This window comes from Lissotriton vulgaris, chromosome 6, assembly GCF_964263255.1.
Source record: "Lissotriton vulgaris chromosome 6, aLisVul1.2, whole genome shotgun sequence".
Lineage (NCBI taxonomy): Eukaryota > Metazoa > Chordata > Amphibia > Caudata > Salamandridae > Lissotriton > Lissotriton vulgaris.
Genome location: NC_141694.1, coordinates 1327206705 through 1327232883, shown reverse-complemented (window position 1 = coordinate 1327232883; position 26179 = coordinate 1327206705). Strand labels below are relative to the sequence as shown.

The following is a 26179-nucleotide window of genomic DNA, read 5'->3' as shown; positions in this document are numbered from 1 at the left end:
ACGGTGGCCAACACTTTCTAGTTGCAACCGCTCGCAGCCAATCAGCAGCAAGCTTGTGCTCGTAGTGCCTCAGCCAATCAGATGGCAGGATTCCCAAATATTGATATCTGTAAATTTCGATATTTCTCAAATACTACTGTACGGATTTACACCAAATAAACAAAGGCGTGCTTTCTAGACCTGCCAAATTTGGGGTAATTCCATTCACCCGTTCGACCTGTAGCCTTGTCTAAAGTTTCCTATTGAAATTAACATTGAAAAAACACATTTTGGGACCCGCTTTTTTCTCTGCCACCCTTGACGAATCACCCCAAACTTTCAACATAGGAGCTGATGTCAATAAGAATTTGTTTTGAAAATTTCGCGAAGATTCGTCAATCAGCACCAAAGTTATTGGGAATAAAATGTTGCCATTTTCCTATGGTACCTAGGTCCTAACTATAACTACCCACTGGCGACCGCCAGTAAGTAATATAGATATATATATTTCAAAAGACAGGAAAATGCAGGAAATCTGACACAAATCCAGCGGCACACCAGAAGACGGTACACAAGACTTTTATTTTGCACACAAACCAAGCGTTTTGGCGATGCCTTTTTAAAGTGAAAGAATTGTGCTCAAACTCCCCCAGAAATATGGTTCCAAGTTCATAGACAGTGTAAACATACAGTTTGTATCGAGCTGACGCAAATGTCAGTAGCGGCATAAAAACATATCTTGTAGTCAATGAATGTAAATAAATACAAAGGCAAATCTTATTGGCATATTACATAATAACAAACTTCGGTCTACATGAATTGATACCTCTTAAATCAAATATTTATAGACAGCGAAGAAATACTCTGTGGTTGATGCACTGGATAAATTCCCACTAGAGCAATAATGCATTACATAGTGGACCCATCATATATGATTAATACAATCATCTATGCGCATGTTGGATCCAATCACTGCACAGCTCCAACATAAATTGTTCCGATCATGATTGTATTAATTATATATAATGGGTCCACTATGTGATGAATTATTGCTCTATTGGGAATTTATCCAGCGCATCAACGACAGAGTATTTCTTCGTGTCTATGATTGTTTGATTTAAGAGGTATCAATTTATTTAGACAGAAGGTTGTTTTAACCATTATGTAATATGCCAATATGATTTGCCTTTGTATTTATTTACATTTAATAACTACGACATATGTATTTAAGCTGCTACTGACATTTGCGTCAGCATGATACAAACAGAATGTTTACACTGTCTACAAAATTGGAACCATATTTCTGGGGGGAGTTTGAGAACAATTCTTTAACCCGAAAAAGGCATTGCTGAAAAATGTTGTATGTGTGCACAATAAGTCTTGTGTACCATCCTCTGTTGTGCCGCTGGATTTGTGTTGGATTTCCTGCATTTTCCTGTCTTATATATCTATATATATATATATCTTTTTTAGATGTATTAACTGCTGGCGGTCACCAGTAGGTAGTTATAGTAGTTAGGGCCACGTTTCCATGGAAAAAGTTTTTTTGACTTGCCTATATCTTTAGTGCCATTTGACGAATATTCAGAAAATTTTCCAAAAACAGTGTCATAGTGAGTCTTGTTCTGCATGGAAAGTTTGGGGAGGTCCATCGAGTGGGGGCCAAGAAAAAGGGGGTTAAAAAAAGTACATTTCCTTTGTTAAATCCCATTAACTGTTTAGACAGCAGCCCGAACTGCTGAATGGAATTATACCAAATTTGGCAGAAAGCTAGCCTTTGGTCCACAAAGTGTGGGTTTTGTTATTTGGAGTAATTCCATTCAGTAGTTGTTGAGAAATGTAATGAAATCCAAATTAGGATATCTGCGATCACAGCTAATTTGTGAATAATAAGGAGCTTGTGCAGAGAACTGTAGAGCTCTGATTGGCTACTAACAGTTCAACCAGGAAGTGTTGGCAGCCACCTTGGGACTCAGCTTCAGCCGAGTCCCAAAACCAAAACATTAATAAAAGGGGGGCACTTAGAATATCCTGACTTCCAAGCTTGGTCCTGGGACCCCGGCAGGTTAAAAAAGCATTTTTATTTATTTTTTGCCACAAATTCATGAAATCTGTGAATTTGCAGGCAATAATATAAAAACACAAGCATGCGCTCCCCCGCTTGTTTTGTACAGGGACCCAGGGTGGGCAGAAAGAGGCAAAATAGAGCTCAGCAATGAGGAGCAAGAGGCAAAATAAAGGTCAGGAGTGAGTAGAAAGAGGCAAAATAGAAGACAGGAGCAAGCAGAGAAGAGGCAGAAAAGAGATCAGGAAAAGAGCAGAGGAGGCACAAAATCGAAGGCAGCAGAAGGTAGTGTACTGCAGGCAAGCTGGACAGGAGGACCATCACTAGGAGAGCTTGCGCAAGGACCTTGTCCCATGTGCCCCTCTTCTTGTTTTACTGTGCACCCATTGACAGACCCACTCAGGCACCCACTCATAAACCCACTCACAACTCCACTCAGAGTCTCAGGCACACACTGACAGACACACTCAGACACTCAAGCCCCCACTCACTGATCTATTCAAGCACTCATTCACCCACTCATAGGCCCACTGAGAAACTCACACACACCCACTCACAGACCCACTCAAAGACTCACACACTCACGCACAGACCAACTCATGCACCCACTCACAGATCCACTCAGACACTTGCACTCTCAGAGACCCATTCAGACACTCATGCACCCACTGACTGACCCACTTAAACATTCACTCACAGACCAACTCAGAGACTCACACAACCACTCACAGTCCCACTCACACATGCACACACTCACTCACTCACTCCCTCACACCAGTCACAGATTTTCAGACACTCATGCACCCACTCAAAGACCCATTCAGACACTCATGTATCCAGTCACAGACCCACTCAGATACTCACGCACCCACTCACAGACCCACTAAAATACTTACGCACTCACTCACAGATCCACACAGGCACTCCTACACCCACTTAAACAGCCATGTACAGACCCAAACAGTCACTCACACACCCACTTACAGACCCATACAGCTACTTACACACCCACAAACATATTCACACACCCATTCAGAGAACAATACAGGCACTCACACACACACTCATTTACCTATACAGCCACTCACACACCGCTTTCAAAGGTTCAGGTTACAGTTAGGAAATAAAATGTAAAAAAAAAATGCTGAAATTCACTGGGAATAAAAACAAAGGTCACTGGGACGTTATAGTTAGGCTCTGATTTTGCTTGTACAAAACCAGTGACATTCAACAGTTATAGTTAGCTGCACTAACTATAACTTACACCAGCAATGCCTGCTTATGACCTCATTTATTGCATCACTCATGACATTGTCAGTGATGACAACATTGACGACACCTGAAGTGACACCACTGATGACATCATCCACAGAACAACTCACACCCCATACAACTTCTCATACACCACTCACTCACTCATACAGACACTTGCACTCCCTCATACAGCCACTCACACAACCACTCACTCACCCATACAGCCACTCGCAGACCCCTTAAGCTACTCTCACAACCATAAAACCACTCACACACCCACTCACAGACCCATACAACCACTCACAGACTCTCTCACACACCCATACAGCCACTCACATGCCCGTTAACACACCCACAAAGCCACTTTCACAACCACTCACTAACCCATGCCTCCACACATACAGCCACTCACTCACTCATACAGTTACTAACAGTGCAACTCACTTACCCATACAGCCACTCACACATCCATTCAATCATCCACAAACCACTTACATACCCATTTACACATCAATACAACCACTCACGTGCCCACTCATTCATCCATACAGCCCCCACACAAATACCTACTGTGCAAAACATAGCCACTTACACACCCACTCACTTACCCATTTACCCAGTCAAACAACCACTCACTTACCCATACATACACTTACACACCCAGTAGCTCATCCAAAAAGCCATTCTCACAGCTACTCAATTACCCATACAGCCCCTCACACACAAACACATCTGCTCATAGAGCCCCTCAGTCATCACAGTCACTAATGAAGCCACTCACACAAACCCAGCTCTCAGAAACTTTTACAAAACACTTACACTCAGTAGATGATTTCATCAGTGAGGTAATTTGTGAAGTTATTTGAGGTGTCATCGATGATGCCATGAGTGATGTCACTGACCATGTCAAGAGGGATGCAATATGTGAGTTCATAAGCAGCGCATTGCAGGACGTACGTTATAGTTAGCTCAGGTAACTATAACTGCTGAATTTCTCTGGTTTTGCACGAGTGAAATCTGAGCCTAATTATAAAATCCCTGCAACCTTTGGTTTTTTCAGCCATCAGTACTGGTTAGTATATTGAGAATTTACACAATATGTAAAAGTTAGAGGATGCCTTTTCTGGGATTTTACCACAGACTATTGAACTTCAAGTCATATCCTGCCCTTCTGTGTGCAAATTGTGCCTTTCTTTTTAGCTCATATATTAAAAAAAACACTGCACTCTACGCCACTCTACTCTAAAACACTGTACTCTATGCCAATGTACTCTGAAAAAATGCTCTCTACACAACTTTGCTCTATGCCACTGCACTCTACTCTGCACCACGGTACTTAAGACATTTCTCTCTACTCTATACCACTGCATTCTATGACACTCTACTTTGCAACACTGCACTCTCTGCCACTGAACTCTACGCCACTCTACTCTGCACTACAGCACTCTATACTGATGCACTTCGTGCCACTCTACTCTGCATTGCTGCACTCTCTGCCACTCCACTCTCTGCCACCCCACTACACTGCAATCTTTGCCACTCTACTCTACATAAATGTACTTTATGTAAAACAACTGTATGCCACTCTACTCTGCACCAATCCACTCTGCTCCACTCTAATTAATATATGCCACTGCATTCTACAGTGCTGCATTGGATGCCACGGAACTCTATGCCGCACTCAACACCACTGCACTTTATGTCACTATACTCTGCAATACACTAGATCAATGCACTCTATGCCAGTCCACTCTATCTTATGTCACTCCACGGTACTGCACTCTACTCTACTCTGCTGCACTCTACTCTATGGCACTGTTCTCTATGCATTAGAAGTGAGGGACTTGGAGCACATGGAGGTCCAGCATACATGCTCCAAACAACAAATTAAATTACGAGTTGGTGTGCAGCTCCCAATCAAGAGAGCTGTTCACACAGGCCAGATGCATTGCAGCGCCAGCCCGACGTGGAGTAGGGGCCCAGTGATGAGGCGTGGTACCTGTTCAGGTGTGTGGGGGCATTTGTTCCTGCAGAATGGAGCTCCCAGTGTGCCCTCTCTAGCTCATTTATGTGTATATCTGTATCGAAACCGTTATTGTATAATTCAATATGGCTCAGTAACATAGGGATTAAATTAGCAGAAAATGAGTAATAAAAAATGTAATATATTCCAAACTGGGTCCCCAAAATATTTCTGTCATTGATAAACAACATTTCTAAGATGACACTGGGAAGTGAGAACAACGTAACCTTAGTGGCTATTTCTTTTCAGTATTTTCAGAAAATGAATACAACCTTGCTTGTTCACAGATGCCTTCATTTAGGGGTGCTGACACCTCAGTATTATCTCAGCAGTTTGTATGAGACTGAAGCCTTCTTCCGTCTTGGTGGTACACAGAAGTAACATTCAAACATCCAACTTGCTTAATTTCAAAAGCATTGTATAATGTATTCAGCTGGTAATCCATCTGCTTACTTTATATTTTTAATGTAATAGACAAAATCGGTTCCTTATTGTGCCTCCATAATAACTTACCTGTTCGCTTTTAGTCAACCTGGTTTTGTTATGAATTTCTGATGTTACTAAGTTGAAACCATGCTTCTCGGATAAGATTCTTAACAACAAAACCACCGTTCGACTCCCACACTTGCCAACTCTGTTGTACACTACTTGACTAGGAAAAGGGAGCACCTAGAGAAAAATACAAAAAAGTCTGTAAGGAAGTAGTTTGTCACTGTCGTCTGATACCGATATTCAACATACATTTTCAATAATAATAGAAAACAGAAATATATTGACTAACATCTATTGATAATGGTATATCAGTAAAGATACAAGTCCGTGTTTTAAAAAAAGATCAGAGATTGATGTATGATTGAAATGATGCCAACATACATTAAACTTTCTAAATAATATATAGCCTAAAAAGTTGATTTTCAAGCGGAGTGTTTAAGTAGTTTTTGCACAACACGTGCTTTAGTTGGCTGACCTGCCATTTGGCTATTCGTATTTTTGCCCTGACCTTTCAGCCGAAATGTACTTCTTCAAACTAAGGGGCTGATTACGATGCGGCCCGTAAAGGGTTCGACCAACAATCAAAGCCTTCAGGGCCTCATCATAATGGAGCGCTCAGTTCACCTTTCGACCACCTAATTATGATCTAGATGGTCGGAAAGTTAACCAGCCGATCATTCCAGCTGGTTTCTGACGGGCCCCAGCCACCTATCGGCTAGTTGGAAACCGGCCAGTAATTTCAAGGGTGGGCCTTTACGCCCTGGAGATTACGATGCACAGTTTCCAGCATGGTTTCCATGCCGGCCTGTCCGACATGGAAACCATGTCGATAGCGTGCTTGGGGGCCACCAGCAGGACCTCCTTGTGCTTGCAGCCTTTAGTTTGTGGCCAAGGGGGCACCGTGCCACCCTGTTGATCCCTGCACCCTGTGGCAGGCACCTTACAGGGTGCAGGGATGAACTACACCTCCCATTTCCCTATGGGAGCATGTATTACGGCTGGTTTATGGCCGTAATGCATGCTCCCATAGAGAAATGCAAGAATGCGACCGATCAGTGTTCAGTCACATCCTAATGAGGCGGTCGGGACTGCCGACCAGAGGCCGATTATGTGTCGGGCAGAATTCATCGAATTTGGCTCCTTAGAGTCCACCACGTTGAGAGCTGGTTTGCCATTCCGCTAGGTCAATTGGGAGTAACTAGGTCTGCTAGACTTAACATTTGGATTAGCACACAGCTCTTTTACCTCCATTTTCAGTCAGGATTGTATTTGCCTGTGTACTACAACGGCCCATGCTCACCTTGATGAAAGTACTGGAGAGCAATGCTCCTGTAAGGGGTAGTAGTGAGGAAATAATAATCATACATTTTAACTTCACCAATAACATATTACCATAATTCACATGATTGCAAACAACAAAATAGAGCACAATAAAGTTAATTCTCTAATACTAGAAGAGCCAGCTGTACTGACAAATGTTTTGGAGTAGACTCCTACGACTTTCCAGCAGAACATTTAAGGAGAAATATTTATGTTCACTCTGAACCCTTTTTATGGTTAGGAGTGAATGGACTATACAAATTTGAGACCGTACCTCTCTAAATAGAGGATCATGACGCTTAACCCAATAATCCAAGTAAAATGTGGTGCCATTGATGACCTAACTTGATTGTGAGATCTACTATCATCAGCGAGATTAAACTAACTTGCCATAAATGCCACAATTTAAGAAGATCCAGAATTGTCCTGTGCTATGGTTCTATGTAATAGATTTTCCTGATGCGTAATCCAGTTAGATTCATGTGATCAGAGTGTTCTGGAGAGTTCTTACAGCCTTTCAACTTAAAAGATTAAAAGTCTCTTTGCTTTTTGTTTTAATAGTTTAGATCAGATCCTTTCCTAAATTTCCAGTAGCCTTTTCCTTATCTTCATAGTAGTTTGAACATCACTTTTACTTGGGTATATCACAGTGTGAATCAGCTTTGAATGGATGCATGTTTGCTTTTGTTACAGTGGCAATGATATGTCTTTTCTGTTCCAGGCACCTCCGGTTAAACCCATGGATGGACTTTTATTATGTGAGGGAAGAGAGGATTCACATTCTGCAAGCAGCTCACCTTTCACAGAGAATACTGGTGGTTATTCACAAACTGCATTTTGTAGTAGTAGTACTACTCACATACTTACATTTGCTATTTCCAATTCTATGGGCAGAACCCCAGACTCCATTGATCCTATATTTTCTATGTAGAGATCACTGACAGATATGCAAAGATCTCTGCACAAATGCATAGATATCTTTTTGTAGTAAATGTGGGATGAATGAGGCGGAGTGGCTGCAAAACATATTTTAAAATACAAGAGGTTTAGGGAGGCGCAGCGATGGGTTTAGGGAGGGGTAAGGCATGGGTTAGGGAGGGACATCAATGAGTTCATGGCAAATGCACAAGTTATATCTAGCTCAGTAAATTATAACTTGTGAAATTCTGAGGATTTTTGTTTTTTAGCATCAGATTTGATCTAATTTCAAAACCTAACTATACCATAATTCTAACCTTTGTATATCAATTAATTTCCGGAGTTTTTGAACATATTCAACCCTGAGCATATGATCAACCCCCTCAAGCAATCTTCAGCCAATACCCATACTGTGCACAATTGCAGCTGTATGAAGCTGGGAGCTTCCTGCAAGGCCTGACCTCCAAACGGTCTCTGCACCCAACTTCCCTGCAGCCTGCTAATCTCCCGCTGCACAAAGCCTTTCACAGTGGGGCTGGGACACAGAGCTTGGCCTCTGGCTTGCCCTGCACCCTATCCCACCACCTGCTTTCATCCAAACTGCGACTGCACACAGCCTGTGGCTGTGACTGTGGGGGGTTGGCACAGGCCCTGACCTCTTGCAGTCCATGCAACCAATCCTCACTGGCAACCAACCCCCAGCGGAAGCCCAACCTTCATGCGGATGGCCTACCACATCTTGCATGCTGCCTTTAGCAACAATGTAGGCGGCCAACCCTCACATGCCTATCCTATGGCCTTCAGACTGGCAGTTGCATGCAGGGTCTGTTCACAGATCAGACCCTTGAATGAGTTGCTGCGCTGGGTACTGCAGTATCAGACCATGAAAAACATTTTTTTTCAATGTAACTTAATGGGTGGGATCTCTTTGGGACTCCTACATGGTCCAAGGATCAAAGTGTGACTACCTGACTACCCTGCCCCCTTCTGGGTTTTCTCATTTTTTTCAGGACTCGAGGACTTGGTCCTCCGATCCTGTAACATTTGGTTCACAGTTGTGGCCAGACAACCTGATTGTTCAATACTGCAATATTGAAACCCGCTATTGCAATATCAAAATGAGTAAGGGATCGAAAAAGCTCCTTGTCCAGTCAGAAGGCTCTTTTTTTCAGTAATGTGGGGCTCCCTTCTTCAGATGTAACTTTTTCTGATAGTTGACACCTTAGTGCCCAAGCCCATTTTTAAACTCTAATTTCTGAAAAACGGCTCAACAGATGTACAACAGTTCACAAAAAGCATGCTTTCCTGGCATTTTTAAATCCTTTTGCTAGATTAAGTGTAATTCCCTTCAGTTGTATTGTTTTGTCATAGACAGAAGATCTTCTGAAGAGAAGTAACGTGGAAAATTAATGTTTTGGGACTCCCTCTTTTCCTTGGTTCCTTCTGATGGCAAAGATCTCCTTACGGTAAAGTATATGGAAAACTAAAGGATTTTATTAAAACTGAAAATAAATTGTAAAAAAATTGTTATATTAAATAATAATATAAATTAATGTTACACAGGTATTTTAAATTCAGAACTAAATTAAAATAACTACAATACTATTAACATAACTTAGAACTAAATATATACGTAATTGAGCTATGGTAAATTACATTATTTATTTAAGATTCCCACCTTACGCAAAATGTTTATACGTATCTATTGCGTGTTAAAAATGAAAACAGCTATGTAAAGAAATATTTTAAAAGAATGTCATTATTTTATTTATAAAATAAAGTTATAATTATTTTTAATGAACATATTAAAATATCTTATTAAATATTATTTTTCATTTGATTATATTTACTTTTTAACATTAAATTAATTGTGTATACATTTCGAAATTCATAATAAATAATTACATTTAATATTGTTTCCTTTCAGTTTCAATTTTAAGTCCCTTCTGTCATTGTTTTCTATGGGAGAGTGTCACAGTATAAGTGGTTGCCATGTGTAGTGCTGGACTTATTACTGCCTCTTTTTGTCAGTAATAACTTACACTCATAAATTTAGCTCCACCTCCTGTTTTGGGGTGGAGACATGTAAGCGACATTTTGAGTAGCTTTACATTGATAAATTCTAAACAGCCAAAGTAGTAAAGTTGCTAAAAGCTGTAAGAGTAAACTTTCAACTGTAACTTACAAGTGTAAGTTACCTTTGTGATTAGCAACGTTTATTGTCCGTCTTGGAGATGTGAGGCAGCCACTGAGAGAGCAAATTGAGTGTTCCAACCTCTTTGCAAACAGATAATCTAAAATTTAAAAAAACACAAATAACCTTCAAAGGTATCTATTTGTTTTTAAAGCCAGCAATGTTCTATGGTAAAAATGAAATGTTGGTAAAGGTGACCAAGGTGAACCAATTCAACAGTCACACATAAGTTAGCAAATGAATCAATGTCTCCTGATTTTGACACTCCAATGATCCATCCAGTCCTCTGATGAAAAGTTATCATCAAGCTGGTCTTACTCTATGTAACGCCAAAATACTGATGCTTTAGTAGTGGGCTTTGAAGTTTTATGAAGATGTACATTAAAATATTCTTCTGTTTAATTGTTCAAAGAGTCAAATTTGGAGGCGGCAGCTAAAAGTGCATTGCCTCCATCTTCATCTTTTTTAACAGTCATTCTTGACTAAAATAAAAACATTCAGACTATCTTCTCTATTTAATTTATTTGCAATGGTCATTATTTGGGTCAAAGTTATATTAAAGAAATTAATTCATGTTTAACTCTTCTATTAATAATGGATGCTATGAGTTCTTATAAAGGCAAAGCAATGCCCCATGTCCTTTCTGTGCTGTAAATGATAGTAATAGTTGAATTGGAATGACCCCCCTAAACTCCTGGCACTGGTGTAATTACACCAGCTGCAGTAATGATAGCTATGCACCTGATTCTCGTGACTATTTTAGTTCCACTACGCGAGCTCTTTAATAAATATCCCCATATTACCTGATTTGTTTATTTATTGAAAAATATTGCTCATAATACCATATCTGTGGGAGTGTGCTTGATGACGGATTATTTACATAATATGAATTATATTCCACTTTTTAAAATAGAGCCTTGGTTCTCTTTGCCTGCGACCCAGACTTAGCATATTTGACTAGATAATCTTTGGAGTGTATGCAGCGTGTTACCTTGTCCATGCCATGGCTACCATCTCTATGAGAGCTGACTGAAATTTTTTAGGCAACAACGAAATTGTTTAATTTGATTTTACCTAGAGTGTACGGAGCTAAATTGGGAACTCTTTTTATCAAAAATACTGTATATTCATTTGTGTGTCATCCAATATCCTCATACTTCTACCTTTAAATAAATCATGTGACACTTTTTGCAGTGTTTCATCTACTCTAATATCATTAATCAAAGAAGTAAACAACCTCTTCTTGACTGTATTTTAGTTTCGATCACATAATCAGCCAAATCCCTTTCACAGTGTTATCACATTGCAATATCTTTACAGAGCCACTTCTTTCTAATATTGTCTTAATCCCATTTTACCAATCAGTTTTAGTGAGTCTAACCATTTCTAACATATTCACAAATACTTTGCTATTTCAATACATAATGGTCTACAGTTAAATTAAATGTCCAAGTATCTGTCAAGGAAGTACCTGCAAGGACTCAACATTGCAGGAGAACTGTAGCATTAACCTCTTGTGCTCATACTTTATGTTTCATAGTTAACTTGGAAGAAAACACCTCTTCTAATTTTCAAGCACCATTAGCCGGATATGTGACTAAATACTTTAGCATATCTTCCTTTTCTAATCTCACATAGAGAGAACTTTATCTATCAATCTGTCTAGGGAGAGCTACTGTCATCACACAACACACACATTCAGATACATATGCTGAAAGGGGCTTTGAGGCAGCCTTTTTCAGGCAATGGATACTGTGATGCAACTATCTCGCAGATGTATCCACCACGTTGGTATCAGCCAATGGCATCTCACAGATAGAAACACTCTAAAACCTATTTTCTCTCCTCATGTATGAACACACACATATACTGTCAATAATTGTTTCTTACCCTGATGGCCTCTGCTATTTATGCTTTCTATCAACTGCCTTTGTTCCCATGCCCCTTTGTTAGTTGCTCCCCATTGCCCCATCCGTTACCAGTTCCCCCTTCACGCTCCCCCGTTCTTTTTTTTCTGGTTTACTTGAGATACTACATCAGCAGTTAAGACACAAATCCCCCTGCTCCTCCCAGATTCCAGACCCAATCAAATATCTTCATGGAAGGCATGTCATATATGAAGAGAAAAAACTGAACATCCCATTTATTACCCAAAGGTTTTGACCAACTCTATTTGTCTGTGGAATTCCTGCTGTCTCTAATATTGTGCATTGTCACTGGTTCTGATTTTAATCCATTTGTCCACTTTCTTTATTAATATGGCTGTTTTCTATCTTTGCAGACTCAGCCCTTCCATGTCTATATGGTATACCCAGCATTGTGTGTCTCTATGCATGTTTATTGCTCTGACATACTTTAAATGGATTCTATTGAGACTTTGCCCAGAATCTCTTGCATTCGTTGCACTTGTGAACTTAGCTTTTCAAGCTCTTAGTTCTAAATATTTTAAATCAACATAGGTTTCAATGTGAATTTTCCAAAGCGGTTTGCACACAGCCAAACAAGATAAATGCCTTTAAGTTGAACAAGGAAAGATTCTCTATTAAGCATACATTTTTATATAGATGTAGGAACATTATAAACAATGTACAATAATTCGTTTTATTTCTGCAGTAAACATTTTCATTCAAAATGCATCCCAAATTTTCTCCAAGAGTTCCTGCCTGTGCATAAAGATTGGTCTTTTTATGTGCGGAGACTCCGCGCTCATAAAGATACCGCTCATAAAAGTGTAAGTTTACATTAATGAATCAGGTCCAGAATCTTCTAATGGACACACACACACACACACACACACACATACACAGACACTGTGTTTGGATCGATTGGCCTTTCTTTTCTCTTCAGACCTCTGTCTTAGATGACAGGTGTGCATAGTAGTCTGTGGAGGATAAAAGACCTGTCCTTTCACACCTCTCGCTCAGATGACAAGTGCATGTGGTAAGGTGTGTGGAGAGAGACTGGCCTCTCCACTAAGACCTCTCTCTCAAATGACGAGTGTACATAGCAGGGTGTGTGTATGGACTGGCTTCTACTTTGAAACTTCTCTCTCTCAGATATGGATGTGTGTAGCTCGATGTGTGCATAGACCGGCCTCTCCATTGATACAGTAGTAGGGTGTGGGAAGAGAGACTGGCTGACGAGTATGCATAGTAGTGAGTGGAAAGGGACTGCCCTTTCCTCTCAGACATTTCTCTGAGATGACGGGTGTGCATAGTAGTGCTGCTCGAATAAGAATTTACCTCGAAAAATCAAAAGACAAGGGGTGTTTGGAAAAACAGGAACAGTTGGTTTAATTAAACACTTTGGCCGGGAGCATAGTTACAGAAGCGGTCTAAGGACTGTCTCAAAGTACAATCAATCTGAACAGGGTTTTATACATTTCTTTGAGTGTCATAAAGTACTTACAATTATCCTTTTTGGTAAAATAGTTTAGGCCTTGTCTGTGGAGTCATAAATAAGGTCCCTGATAACAAATAAAGGTGAACCTCGACCTTGATTGGACACAATGGGGGCCAGTGGGCAACGTGTCCAGATGTCTGGCATGATGGGTGCAAAATTACTGCATTTACTGTGTCTGCTGTGTCCTGATTGGCTGTGAGTTCCTAACTTCATGTGGCATCTGACTTTATGGTGTTTTGGGAATGCACGCAGTCCTCTGGCCATGCCTGCTTTATTAGGGCCACTCTCCCTGGACCATTCTGGTTTTGCTGCGTTTATCCAGGGGACTGACCTAAGGTTCCTGCTCGTGCATTAGCCTGCTGGCTCTGTGCCACCCCACCTGTGGCCTATCAATCAGTAACCTCAAGCCTAGGTTGCAGAGCCTACCTGACCACGTATTTTTGAGCCGGTTTGATGGAGAGTTCATGATGGGCGAATTTGATTATAGTGATGTGATTTGGCTTGTATATGCAAATGTATCATTATAAACATTGGCATCGATTTCATAAATATTAACAGAAGTGAGTGGAGGGGACAGCCCTCTCCTTCCAGACCACTCTCACAGATGATGTGCGTAGTAGGGAATGTGGAGAGAGACTGACCTCTCTGCTGAGACCCCTCTCTTGAATGACGGATGTGCATAGTAGGGTGTGTGAGAATGGGCTGGCCTTTACAATCAGACATCTGTCTCAGATGACAGGTGTGCGCAGTAGTGTGTGGCGAATGACAGACCTGTCCTTTCAGATTCTCTTTCAGATGACAGATGTGTGCAGTAGTGTGTGGGGAAGAACTTGCCTGTCCTATCAGATCTCTCTATCAGAAGACGGGTGTGCATAGTTTGGTGTGGACTTGCCTCCCCACTGACACCTCTCTCTCAGACGACAGGTGTGTGTACTAGTGAGTGGAGAAGGACTGTCCTCCCTGCTAACACCCCTCTTTCTGAAAATAGGTATGCATAATAGGGTGTGGGAAGAGACTGTAATCTACTCATAACTCTTACCCAGCTGATGAGCATAAATAGTAGACTCTAATAATTACCATCTCCAGTAATACTCTGTCCAACAGTAGCAACTGTGCATACTACAGGGGGCGCTAGGTGGCGCCAGACCAAGATGGCCGCACTGGAGTGAAGCTCCTGCCTGACCGGGCACTATAACGCTCCTACATCCATCCTGACCAGCTAGACTACGGCGCACACCTTCCCATAATATCGGGGACGCCGCGCTGAACCCAGCGGTACCTCTCTTGTGGCCGACGGACTCCTTGGGGCAGAACTATCTGCTGGCGAGTTCGCACCGCACCGGCGCCCGGAGGAGCCTGAGACCCTGAGGCGGACTGCTGCGCCAGGCGACTCCGGGGATCGAGGGCCTACTCACGCGGTGGAGCGCGACCTGCCTCTCCCTCCTGGTGCTGTGTGCATCTGGCGCGGAGCGGACTCGGACTCAACGCTGGACCAGCCTTGCCCCCTGTAGCGGTGAGCTGTATCGGGAGGGGAGTGGGGGCGCTCTGCTTTGGTGCCCGGCTGGACTTTGTGTGCGCCTCCCGCGTGTGGCTGCCGGGTGTTCTCTGAGACAAGGGGAGCTTGGGCCCTGAGCTGTGGGGGGCACAGGCTTGGGAGCTGTGGCCTGCTGCCTGCTGTCACATCGCTCCTGAGCCCTGCTCTTAAAGCTGGACTTTGTTGGCGGCCTCGGACATATACACTCTCGGTGCACCAACCTGGCCCTCCACGTGGCGCGGCCTATAGGGCCTATGTGGACAGGCTGTGAACTTTGCAGGCTAACTCTTGGGGGAACGTGTGGACGCCGCCGCCCTCCTTTCACTTTGCTGCTGTTGCTCCTTGGGGCCTGCTGATCCCCCCACCATGCCGGACCACTGTTGTTGATAACTTGGGCCTACCCCTGCTCCGACCACCAGGCACTTAGCTCCGGCGCGGTTTGTGGTCCCCGTGTGGGACATCGGTCCGCGGGGCAACCACCTCCCGCGAACTTTGCGACTTGCACCAACGCTCTCATGTGGAGCGAAGAGGCCTTGCATACCGACCTGCTACATAACTGACCATGGTCACCTACATCTAGATTGCGCCCACCTCTAGCTCTTCTGCTCTGGCCATAAGACTCGCCCCTTGTCCTCGCCTACCTGCTTCCCTGTGGCTGGGAGGGCTGCACTGCTCAGCGACTCGCGCCTGGATCTATAGCTCGCCCGCTACCAGCTCTCCCCCCTCCCTCACCGGCCTAACCCTCTTCGAACCTGGCGGCAACTGCCTCCGCTGCGTCGCGGACGCCGAGACGAGACATGGGCCGCAATGACGCAAAGCAGTCTAAAATACCGTTCGAGACCACAAAAACGTCTAAAACAGCGCCAGAGGACTGGGGCAGCCCCACCACGCCGGCCCCGCCGGCCCCGCCGGCCCCGCCGGAGGAAGATTGGAAAACCCTCTTGATGGGCATGAAGCAGAGCCTCTCACCCATAGATTCTAAGATCAACACCATTAATGCCCATATGGACAGTGTGGTAACTAAACTGGAACAGCACGACACACGCATAAAAGAAGCAGAGGACCAGATTTCAACGCTGGAGGATGGGGCTGCCTCCTCCTCCAAGCAGGTCACTCAGATGGACAGCTTGCTTAAAATAATTGCTGCCAAGAATGAGGATTTGGAGGCGAGGTCTCGACGCATAACGTTCGCATTTTAGGCCTGGCAGAAACAACCAACACCGGGAAAATGGAGCCCTTTGTTGAAAAACTTGTTGTCGACCTGTTCGGAAAAGACTCATTCTCCCCTCACCTCATAGTGGAAAGGGCCCACAGATCCTTGGCGGCTCGACCCCCTCCCGGATCCCAGCCAAGGCCCATATTTGCGCGCTTTTTGAACTATAGAGATTGCGACGCGGTACTGCGACGAGCGAGAGAGCTGGGGACCATACAACATGGAAATGCAGTACTGTCCTTTTTTCCTGACTTTACCCCATCTGTCCAAGAAGCCCGACGCAAATTCACTGGGGTTAAAAAGAAGCTGCAAGCTCAAGAGCTCCCTTATGCCATGCTATACCCAGCAAAACTAAAAGTCTCATATCAAGGCAGGCAACACCTGTTTCAGAACCCCCAACAGGTGGAGGATTTCCTAAAACAGCACAAGAATGACAGACGTTCGGAAGAATCTCCACGCCATCGCTCTAGGTCACCATCACCGCTATCACAGCAAGACTAACTCAATGCATTGTTCTTCTGTGCCCTGGGAAGGCACGGCTCCCTGAATGCCAGGAATGTTTAACTTCCCCCGAGAGCAACCGAGAGACCATCTCCCTGGTCTCTCCTAAAAACTCTGTAGGACTTCTGGCATCCTATGTACTCGGTCACCCACCCCCGTCCCACATGTACTGACTGGGGGAACCTGGTCCTACGTGGGTGCAAGAAGGGAGGTGGTGGGCAGGTCTGGTGCCCCTTGTTCTGACCCCCAATTGGCAAACCCCTACGTTTCACCGCTCCCTTGAGGGTAGTGATATGTGCACTGCTTTTTATGTTAAGGCAATGTTGTTTCTTAATGTTCTTTTTGGGGGGGGTGGGTGGGTGGGTGCTACTTCCCCGGCGGGTTGGGGTGGCCGGTGTGGGTGGGGGGGAATTCCGACATTTAATACTCATGGCCCAAAAAGCTCCGGAAGACGTTTGGATCGTAATTAATGTACTGGCTGTTGAAACTGCTAGGTCCGCTGCTACCCTTGCTTCTGGTATATACTGTACTATCATGCTTGTGTATAGCACATTTTCACATTGGATGGGATGGGGGACGTAACAAATACGCAGACGATCTAACAACTACAGCTGGTTTCGTGGAATGTAAGAGGACTAAACAACCCGAGGAAAAAGAGACAGATTCTAGGCTACTTAGATAGACAGGGGGTCTTCATTGCTATGCTACAGGAAACACACTTAAGCCCAGGTGGTTCCCCACAGTTGTTATCCCGCTGGGCAACTAGCAGAGTATTTTCGTCATATTCCAACTATGCCAGGGGGGTCACCATCCTTGTTAAACGAGGTATACAGTTCACCCCTGCGGGTACTGACACTGATGCGGGAGGCAGATATTGCTTTGTATGGGGCAGATTGTATTCCCACACTATACTTTTAGCGTGTTATTATGGGCCGAACATAGATGACCCCTCATCCCTTCTCACGCTGTGGGGTAAAATTCAGTCATTAGGGATTGCCCATGTCATACTGGGGGGGGACTTTAATACTACACTACGACCATTGGCAGATAGATCTCATCCCCAGGCTACGCACTACACACGGACGCAGAGTACCCTATCAGGCATAGTAGAGGAACATCGCCTGATAGACACCTGGAGGCATCTCCACCCCACGCAAGCACAGGGCACGCACCACTCAGCCGTGCACTCTACCTGGGCGCGGTTGGACTACATCCTCTGTACGGCTGGGCTCTCCCCTGGCTTGCTAAGGCTACCCACCTTGCACGCACTTTCTCAGACCACTCCCCAGTGTTAGTGACCCTGCGCGTCCCCCTTGAAGCCTCCCCCTATTTAAGCTGGCGCCTCAACCCGGCACATTTAACAGACTCGGCCTTCAAGGCGGAATTAGAACAAGACATAACAGAGTTCTTTGACCGCAACATATCATCTGTGTCCAGCATTACCACGGTCTGGGAGGCCTTTACGGTCACGGTGCGAGGCTGGTGTATTGCTAAGGGGGGTGGAGTCCTCCGATCCTTGCACGATGAGCTGCAAAAATTGGAAACTGAACTGAAGCAACTACAGGGGGAAGTGGGTGACCCTGCACGGGGACCCTCTGTAAAAGCCACATTGCGTGAAAAACTCAATGAATATGCTGAACTTTCAGTAAAGGAATGCAGGTTCCGAGGGAAACCCTTTGCTGCGCGTATATATGGGGAGGGAGATAGACCGGGCAGAGCGCTAGCTTCCGCTGTTAAACCCCCTAGATATCACAATTACATCACTACCCTGCTGGATGACCATGGCATCCCACACAGAAATTTGCCGGATCTACTCAAGGTCCTCACTGAACATTACTCTACACTGTACTCCTCCCATAGATCCACCCCGATAGACCTAAACACATACTTGGCAGACACTGCGCTCGCTTGGCTAGGCCCCTGCCAGCAGAAATTCCTTCATCATATACTTGAGCTGGAAGAAATAACGGACGCAATAATGTCCATGAAGTCGGGTAAGTCGCCGGGTTCCGACGGATTGCCGATCGATTTTTATAAAGCATACATGCATATCTCAGCCCCGATTCTGCAGCAGATGTATTATGCAGCGCTTGAGGAAAACATTCTTCCGACTACTATGCGGGAGGCTCTAAAAACGTCACCGCTAAAGCCGGGCAAGCCACCTGAGTCTTGCGATTCGTACCGTCCCCTCTCTTTGTTAAACACAGACGCTAAGATTCTGGCTAAGGTTCTGGCGTCGCGCCTTAATTTGTTAATGGAAAGACTGGTACTGCCGGACCAAGCGGGCTTTGTCCCGAACCGCGCGACGTCCCATAATTTACGCACCCTTCATGCGGTGATACAGGACATAACCCCCAACTGTGAAGCTGCCGCTATTTTTCTTGACGCCACGAAAGCGTTTGATTCGCTAGAATGGGACTACCTGTTGGCGCTCCTAGAAAGAATGGGCTTTCCCTTCAGCTTCCTAGACTGGATTCGGTTATTATACCGACAACCCCTGGCCTCCGTGGTGCTCAATGGATCGTGATCGGCTCCCTTCGAAATCCAACGTGGCACACGGCAGGGATGCCCCTTGTCCCCAGTACTATTCGCTATTGCTGTCGAACCACTAGCGGCCAAACTGCGCCAACACCACAATCACCGCTCTCTCATCTACCCGGAGAGGCAGATACTCATAGCCCTCTATGCTGATGACATGACCCTTTATGTACACAAACCTCAAGAGAACTTGAACCCCTTGCTGCGGGAGGTCACCAAATTCGGGGGGATTTCGGGTGTACAAATCATCTGGTCGAAATCTGCTCTTTTCCCACTTACGGACAAGACCACACAGTTTCCCCTAGATTACCCCCTTGTCTGGGAGGCAGAGGAGATTAAATATTTAGGTATAACAATGACCAGAAAACGCAACACGCTCATCAGAGCTAATTATGGGACAGTCATTGACAAACTGAACGACAATGTCACCAAATGGATACACCTCCCATTGTCCATGGCGGGCCGCATCTCACTTATCAAAATGGTGGTTCTACCGAAACTACTATACCTCTTCACTAATATACCATACAACCCAGGCGCGAATTTCTTTCATACACTAGACTCGCTACTGTCACGACTAATCTGGGGCGGGAAGCAGGCCCGAATGAGCTTACGGGCCCTAATGCTCCCGTACCATCAGGGCGGTTTCGACGTCCGTAACTTCAGGCGCTATTATGACTGCGTGCAAGGCCACTTTGCCGCGTACTGGCTCCACCCCCCCCCCCTTCATGGCACATCTTGCGGTCGAAGATGGCTACATGAGGCCGATGCAACCATCGGGTTACCTCTACTCAGAAGCTAAACTCACTGACAGCGACCCTTCTACAGTCGACTATACAGTACTGGCAGGAGGCACTTGGCGGCTGCCATGGGGACGAAGTTCTTATACTCGCCACTCATGATCCTAGCGAACGACCCACGGCTTAGTATCACTTGCGAAGAAATTGGCTGCAAATTACTCGCACGCTTAGCATACCGCACGTGGGGGGACCTATACCTGCAAGGCAGTTTCCGCACATCGGTGCAATTCTTCGGTGACGAATCTCCCTCTGTCATGGATACATTCCTATACGTGCGTCTGAGGCAGGGAATCAGGAAGGTCACACCAGCCTTCCCAGTCGAACCTGACGTAGTCCAACCTCTCCACTTACTACTCCAATCTGACAATCCGAAGCATGTGGTCTCTATGCTTTATAAGCATACACAAGCCGCCTCGTCCCCTCCTCTTCTTAGGGCCAGGAGGGACTGGGACACGGATCTGGGATCCCCCATGTCAGATGACCTGTGGGAGGCAAGCTGCGCGCACACTACTGCGGTTACAGGAAACGCGCGCCTCCGGCTGGTACATTATAAGTTCCTACACAGGCTGTATTACAATCCTGCCAAATTGCACCGTTTTCACCTCCGGGACAATGACAGGTGTCTCCGCTGCAAGGCCGAGGGCGCGGATCTTTTCCACCTCGCGTGGACATGCCGAGCGGTGACTGAGTTCTGGGAGGCAGTGTTTGGGGCTTTGTCCGATATGGTTGGTGTGCCTGTGTCACCTTGCCCAGGGATTGCGCTGCTGGGGCAGGCTTGCCCCGCACTGACCGCACATAGCAAATTCTTTGCACTTGGCCTTCTCCTGGCAAAACGCCATGTGGCGTGCCGCTGGGGTCGCGGTCGAGCGCCTAAGTTCAAGGACTGGCTTACTGTCATGACTACATGGCAAGACCAACTCCACAACTACGCGGAATTACTGCCACACAAGTCTAGGCCCAAGGACATCTGGGGTCCGCTTGTTGCGTACCTTCAACAGCTGCAAGCCGACTCTCAGTCGGAAGACGATGAACCAGAGCGAGCGACTATTCCTGCGGCACCAGGCACAACACACCACTCCTAAATGACCATGTACGATACTGCCCTCCCCACTACAAGTACCTCACCTTCAATACACAACCCCTCCTCTGTCCAAACACACTGAGGCTCCTGCCCCGCACCTCCACAGTAGGGTAACCAACCTGCGCAATCGGAAACCTGCATTCCTCTCTCGCCATGGTAGTCCTAGTATTCAGAACCACCTAGCTGATTATACACGCTCGCTGTGTCCCCCATGACATGCACGTCGCATACAGTAGCACTTGGAGCACCCACCCGTCCCCATTCTCACACAGCAATTTAGGATGCAGCTAATGGGATAGTTTGCGGGCAGGAAAATGACCCAATACAGGCCATTGAGTTTGTCGGATTTTTTTTGGTTACGGTTATGTTGTTTTAGTTAGCATGGAAGGGAAGAAAAAATTGAAACAACTGTGAAACCTCAGGCATTCGTTTTCTTAAATTCAATGTTACTCTATGTACCTTGCGAATGCTTTCTTATACAGCTCCCACTAGCCCTCTTCGCGGCCGGCCCTGATGGGTTGTAGGTGGCTTGCTGTGTCAATCTAATTTTCCCCTGAAGTATAGTACTCTCCCAAAATGTTGCGGAAGCGGCCAGCCTGCTCATACAGGTTGTAGGCGACAAAGCTGTGTAACCACTACTGATCTTAATAAAGGTTTTAAGAAAAAAAAAACTGTGCATACTACAGTGTATTCGAAGATCACCTACTCCCTTCCACTTTTCCCGATCCCACTAGTCTTACGAGATCATACATTTCTTTCCAAAAAATAATTAACCTAATTATCACAGTGCTTATCTCTTACACACTTCCTCTCAAAAGCAAGGACCACAATATAATTCCTACTAATAGAGTGAATTAGGAACTCATCTATGTCTTTTTACTATTCACAATCCTGCAAGAGTCCCATGAGATCAAAACAATTAGTTAAAAACAATATACATTTATTATCTTAACAGCAGTTATCCCTTAGGCACCTCAACAGCATACTTTTTTGATGTCTCCTTTATATCTTTTTTACTTCATTTCCACAACACCTCCAATTTTTAACAGTAAATTGTAATGATGGCCATTTCATTTATAAAATTCCAACAGCCAGCCAATCAGAGCTCGCGGGAGCCTCTCGCTCACGCAAGAGTGTAAAGGCTCATGGAAAAAACAACCCTCTTGACAAATCACAGGGCTCCATTTTTTATTTGCCGCTTTTGTGGGACACCCGAGGGACTCCCATGAGACCATCTGTCAAAATATACAATTATTTTTGTCCCTTAATATCTCAAAAACTACTACACGGATTTACACTAAATAACAAAAGGCATAATCTGCGGACCAAAAGCTAGTTTTCTGCCAAATATGGTGTCAGTGGTTCAGGCTGCAGGTGTGTCTAAAGAGTCTAGGAGAATTAACATGGGAAACACACTTTTTTGACCACCCCCTTTTTCTGGCCCCTGCTTGGCAGATCACCCCAAACTTCCATGCACAACAAGACTCACTATGACACTGTTTTTTAGATGTATTTTGTGAAGATTGGTCAACGGCACCAAAGATATAGGCCAGTCAATTCAATTCCATTCAATAATGCTTTATTCGACTTTATATTACAAAATCATAAAAGCACAGATTAAAAAAGTTAAAAAGAATCTTTACAAAGTTAAAAAACATTTATATAAAAAAACAGTTAATAAATTCATTAACCAATTAAAATATACTGTGACCGAGCCTGTTGCCTCTATGAAAGGGAAAGGACATCATATACAGGTTTACGTGATCTGTTACAATATAAGATGGTAGGGGCGTGGCTTGAACGCCGTACAAGATGGCGGCTTGACCTCGGAGCTCCGTCAGCCGTCCACCGGAGCCGGCGATTTTCTCTGCATTCTCCAGGCAAATGCGAGCGCTGTCGACAGATTCCGCCGTCGGAACATGAGGTGAGCAGGGGGAACTAAACTGCTCTCCTCGGAACCGACGGTGTCAAATTTTATCACCAGTGACGCGCTTCGCTCTTCAGCGGCCGACATTTTCGCCAGTTCTGGCGCGCAACGTTCCCTTTCCTCAAACGCCGCTTTTCCACTGCACCATACGCAATGCGGTTGTTTCAAACACCGAACTCTTGATTTTACAGTCTCCTCTTCACCACTTTACCGCTTCATTTGTAAAGTGTGTCTATTGGCTCTGTGACAGGAAGCAACGATGTATTTTCTTCTATCCTAACTGAGCGCTATTTACTCATGTATGTTATAATACTTTCTACAACAATCTGTCACGCTGCTCCACATTGACTCTTATGTTATGCTAGCGCTTCAGTTGTTTTTCTCTCAGACATGAGGTGATATTCTCTCTCTACGATCTTCCTGATTTCTCTGAGCATATATTTTGTTGACGAACATTGTGCTAAATCTCTGCTTTCCTTGACAAGTTGTGGTGTCATTACACTTCTTTTTCCCGTTATTTATGGGGAAGCTTCGTAACCTCAAGCTTACAGCCTCCAAAACCAAACCACAGCTTTCCTCAGACTCTGACTCTGCGCCTCCCGTAATGGATGACTCTGTTCCCATCAAACCAAACACTGCTCACGGCGCAATTCCTAAAACTACTACACCCAGTAAGCTTCTTCAACCTGCCTCAATAAAACGTCTGAAAAAAGACCCTCCATCTCCAGATTCCTCAGCGCATTCTGCGTCAATGGATCTTATTCTGGAAGAGCTTCGTGCACTCAAACCCTTCATGGCGGAGACAACTAAAACTTTACAATTCCTTCACGACAAACGGTCTACTTTGGAGTCGAGGGTTTTATTGGTGGAACAATCTACAGAAAATCTTCAAACTTCTTGCGCAAAAATTGCACTCATGGAAAAAGATATCTCTCTCTTGAAGCGACAGTCGGAAGAGTTGGAAAATCGCAACAGGAGGAATAACCTTCGCCTTTATAATCTTCCGGAACTTACAGAAGGATCCAATCCAACAGCTTTCTTCCAAACATTTTTGCCAAAAATTTTGGATCTTCCTTCTTCCACCTCTCTTAATATTCAACGTGCGCACCGACTTGGTCCTAAAGTCTCCACCAAGCCCAGAGGAGTCATCATGCTGTTCCTTCAGTATACTGATCTTCTTCAAGTATTATCAGCAGCAAAGACTAAAAAACAAATTATGTGGGAAGGTCGCAGGCTATACCTCTCTCAGGACGTTGCTAAAGTCACAGCTGATCGTCGAAAGCAGTTCCTTGATTTAAGACCACGTTTGAGAGACCTTGGCGCTCGTTATGGACTGCTACATCCATGCCTCTTCAAGGTGACCTACAAGGAAAGAACAACTACTTTTGAAGACCCACTCGTCCTTGAAGAGTTCCTTCGTCGTCATGAAACTGTTAACATGGACACTGCAAGACCTGTTTAACCATCTTTGTTTTACCTTGCAATATAAGATGGTATATGTCCGCTAAATGCAACCACTCCCATTGTATTCCGGATAAGAGACATCATAATCAGGGTTACATGTTCAATACAAGTATGAAATATTGTGTGTTTACTGCTTACAACCGTTCACATTGTATTCGGAACCTAATGGCTAACTTTAAGAAGGAAGAAACTGCCTTGATTACATTTTCAGTGTCCAATTATTGTAATTTTAGAAATGCAACCCTACACCTGTTTAACCCCCAACTTTTAAAAATAGGAATCAGAAACCTTTTTCTTGGAACCAAGTAAAATTTACAAAACAGAATGCTGTGCATATTAGATTGGTGGGATATATCATCACATGGGCACTTAGGCAGATCCTTAGACCAGTCGTTAATTTCTGGGAAGGTTATCAGTCTATAAAAGGAATCAGTATGGAAGAGTGCCGATAGCATCCGTAAATAGCTACTTGGTTCAAGTAGCAAATAGGGTTGAATCCCCCCACAGGTGGTCATCAGCTGATTTTCCATAACTGAGCGTTTCACCTTTTCGGAGAGCCACCTTTTATTTTCCAGATATTCCAGGGCCACCTTTTTTTAAAGTTTTTCTAGGTACTGATTCTATAGTTGTTGGTGTTTCACAAAACTCTGGTTGCCCGATCTCATGCATCGTGTTTTTTGTATACATGATCAATTTTATATTGGCAACTCTATCTAAATTAAGGCAGTCGGTGATTATGTCTCTATTTAGGCCTGTCTCTGGCGTAACCCATATTTTGTGCCAAAACAATAAAGGGGACATTTTGATAGTGTCAGTAATGTGAGTTATCCCCTTAAGTGCTGCCTCGGTGCATTGGCCGACGGCAGCACTACCTCCCCAGTGCTGCGCACGACCATTGGATGTCCATTCAGCACTAGTTCCAATGGACAGCGCAGCACTGGGGAGGGATGTTTACGAGCATCTATGAGGTTAAACCAAGATCACTATGGCAGCTGTAAGTAGCCGTGGATCTAGGTACAGCTAGTAAATAACGGGCGAAGTAATTTTCAATCCCCCAGATTCCAGCCCCATAAGTACCAGTAGAAATGTACTTAGCTTTATAAATCTCCAACAGTTCTGGCACAGGTCTCCCACCCAATTTCTGAGAGAAATTTATCACAGCTCCTATTGCCCTGGAGAGGGTTAATTTTCTTGCGATCATAGGCGCCTGCCAGGTTCCATTCCAATCAAAGTCAATTCCAAGATAGGAAAATGTATTAGTACTCTCAATCTTATTCTTATCTAGGAAAATATCACAAGTGCTCTTTATCCTAGTTCCGCAGGTCATAGAATAGGTCTTTGTAACATTTACTTTTAACCCTCTATCTTTCATGTATGCTGCAAATTTCGATACAGCCCTCTGAAGACCAATCTTGGTCTGCGACATGATTACGGCGTCGTCCGCGTACAGAAGGATTGGGGCAGGGGTACCACT

The 26179-nt window shown here is 44.5% G+C and overlaps 1 protein-coding gene across 1 annotated transcript in view; it reads right to left on the bottom strand.

Annotated features, from left to right (window-relative positions):
• Nucleotides 1–26179, bottom strand: part of UST (uronyl 2-sulfotransferase) — a 911106-nt gene that overhangs the window by 451701 nt on the left and 433226 nt on the right. The window contains exon 3 of the mRNA XM_086927463.1: nucleotides 5835–5990. Within this exon, the coding sequence (XP_086783589.1) occupies nucleotides 5835–5990 (156 nt within the window). The remainder of the gene's footprint in view (nucleotides 1–5834; nucleotides 5991–26179) is intronic.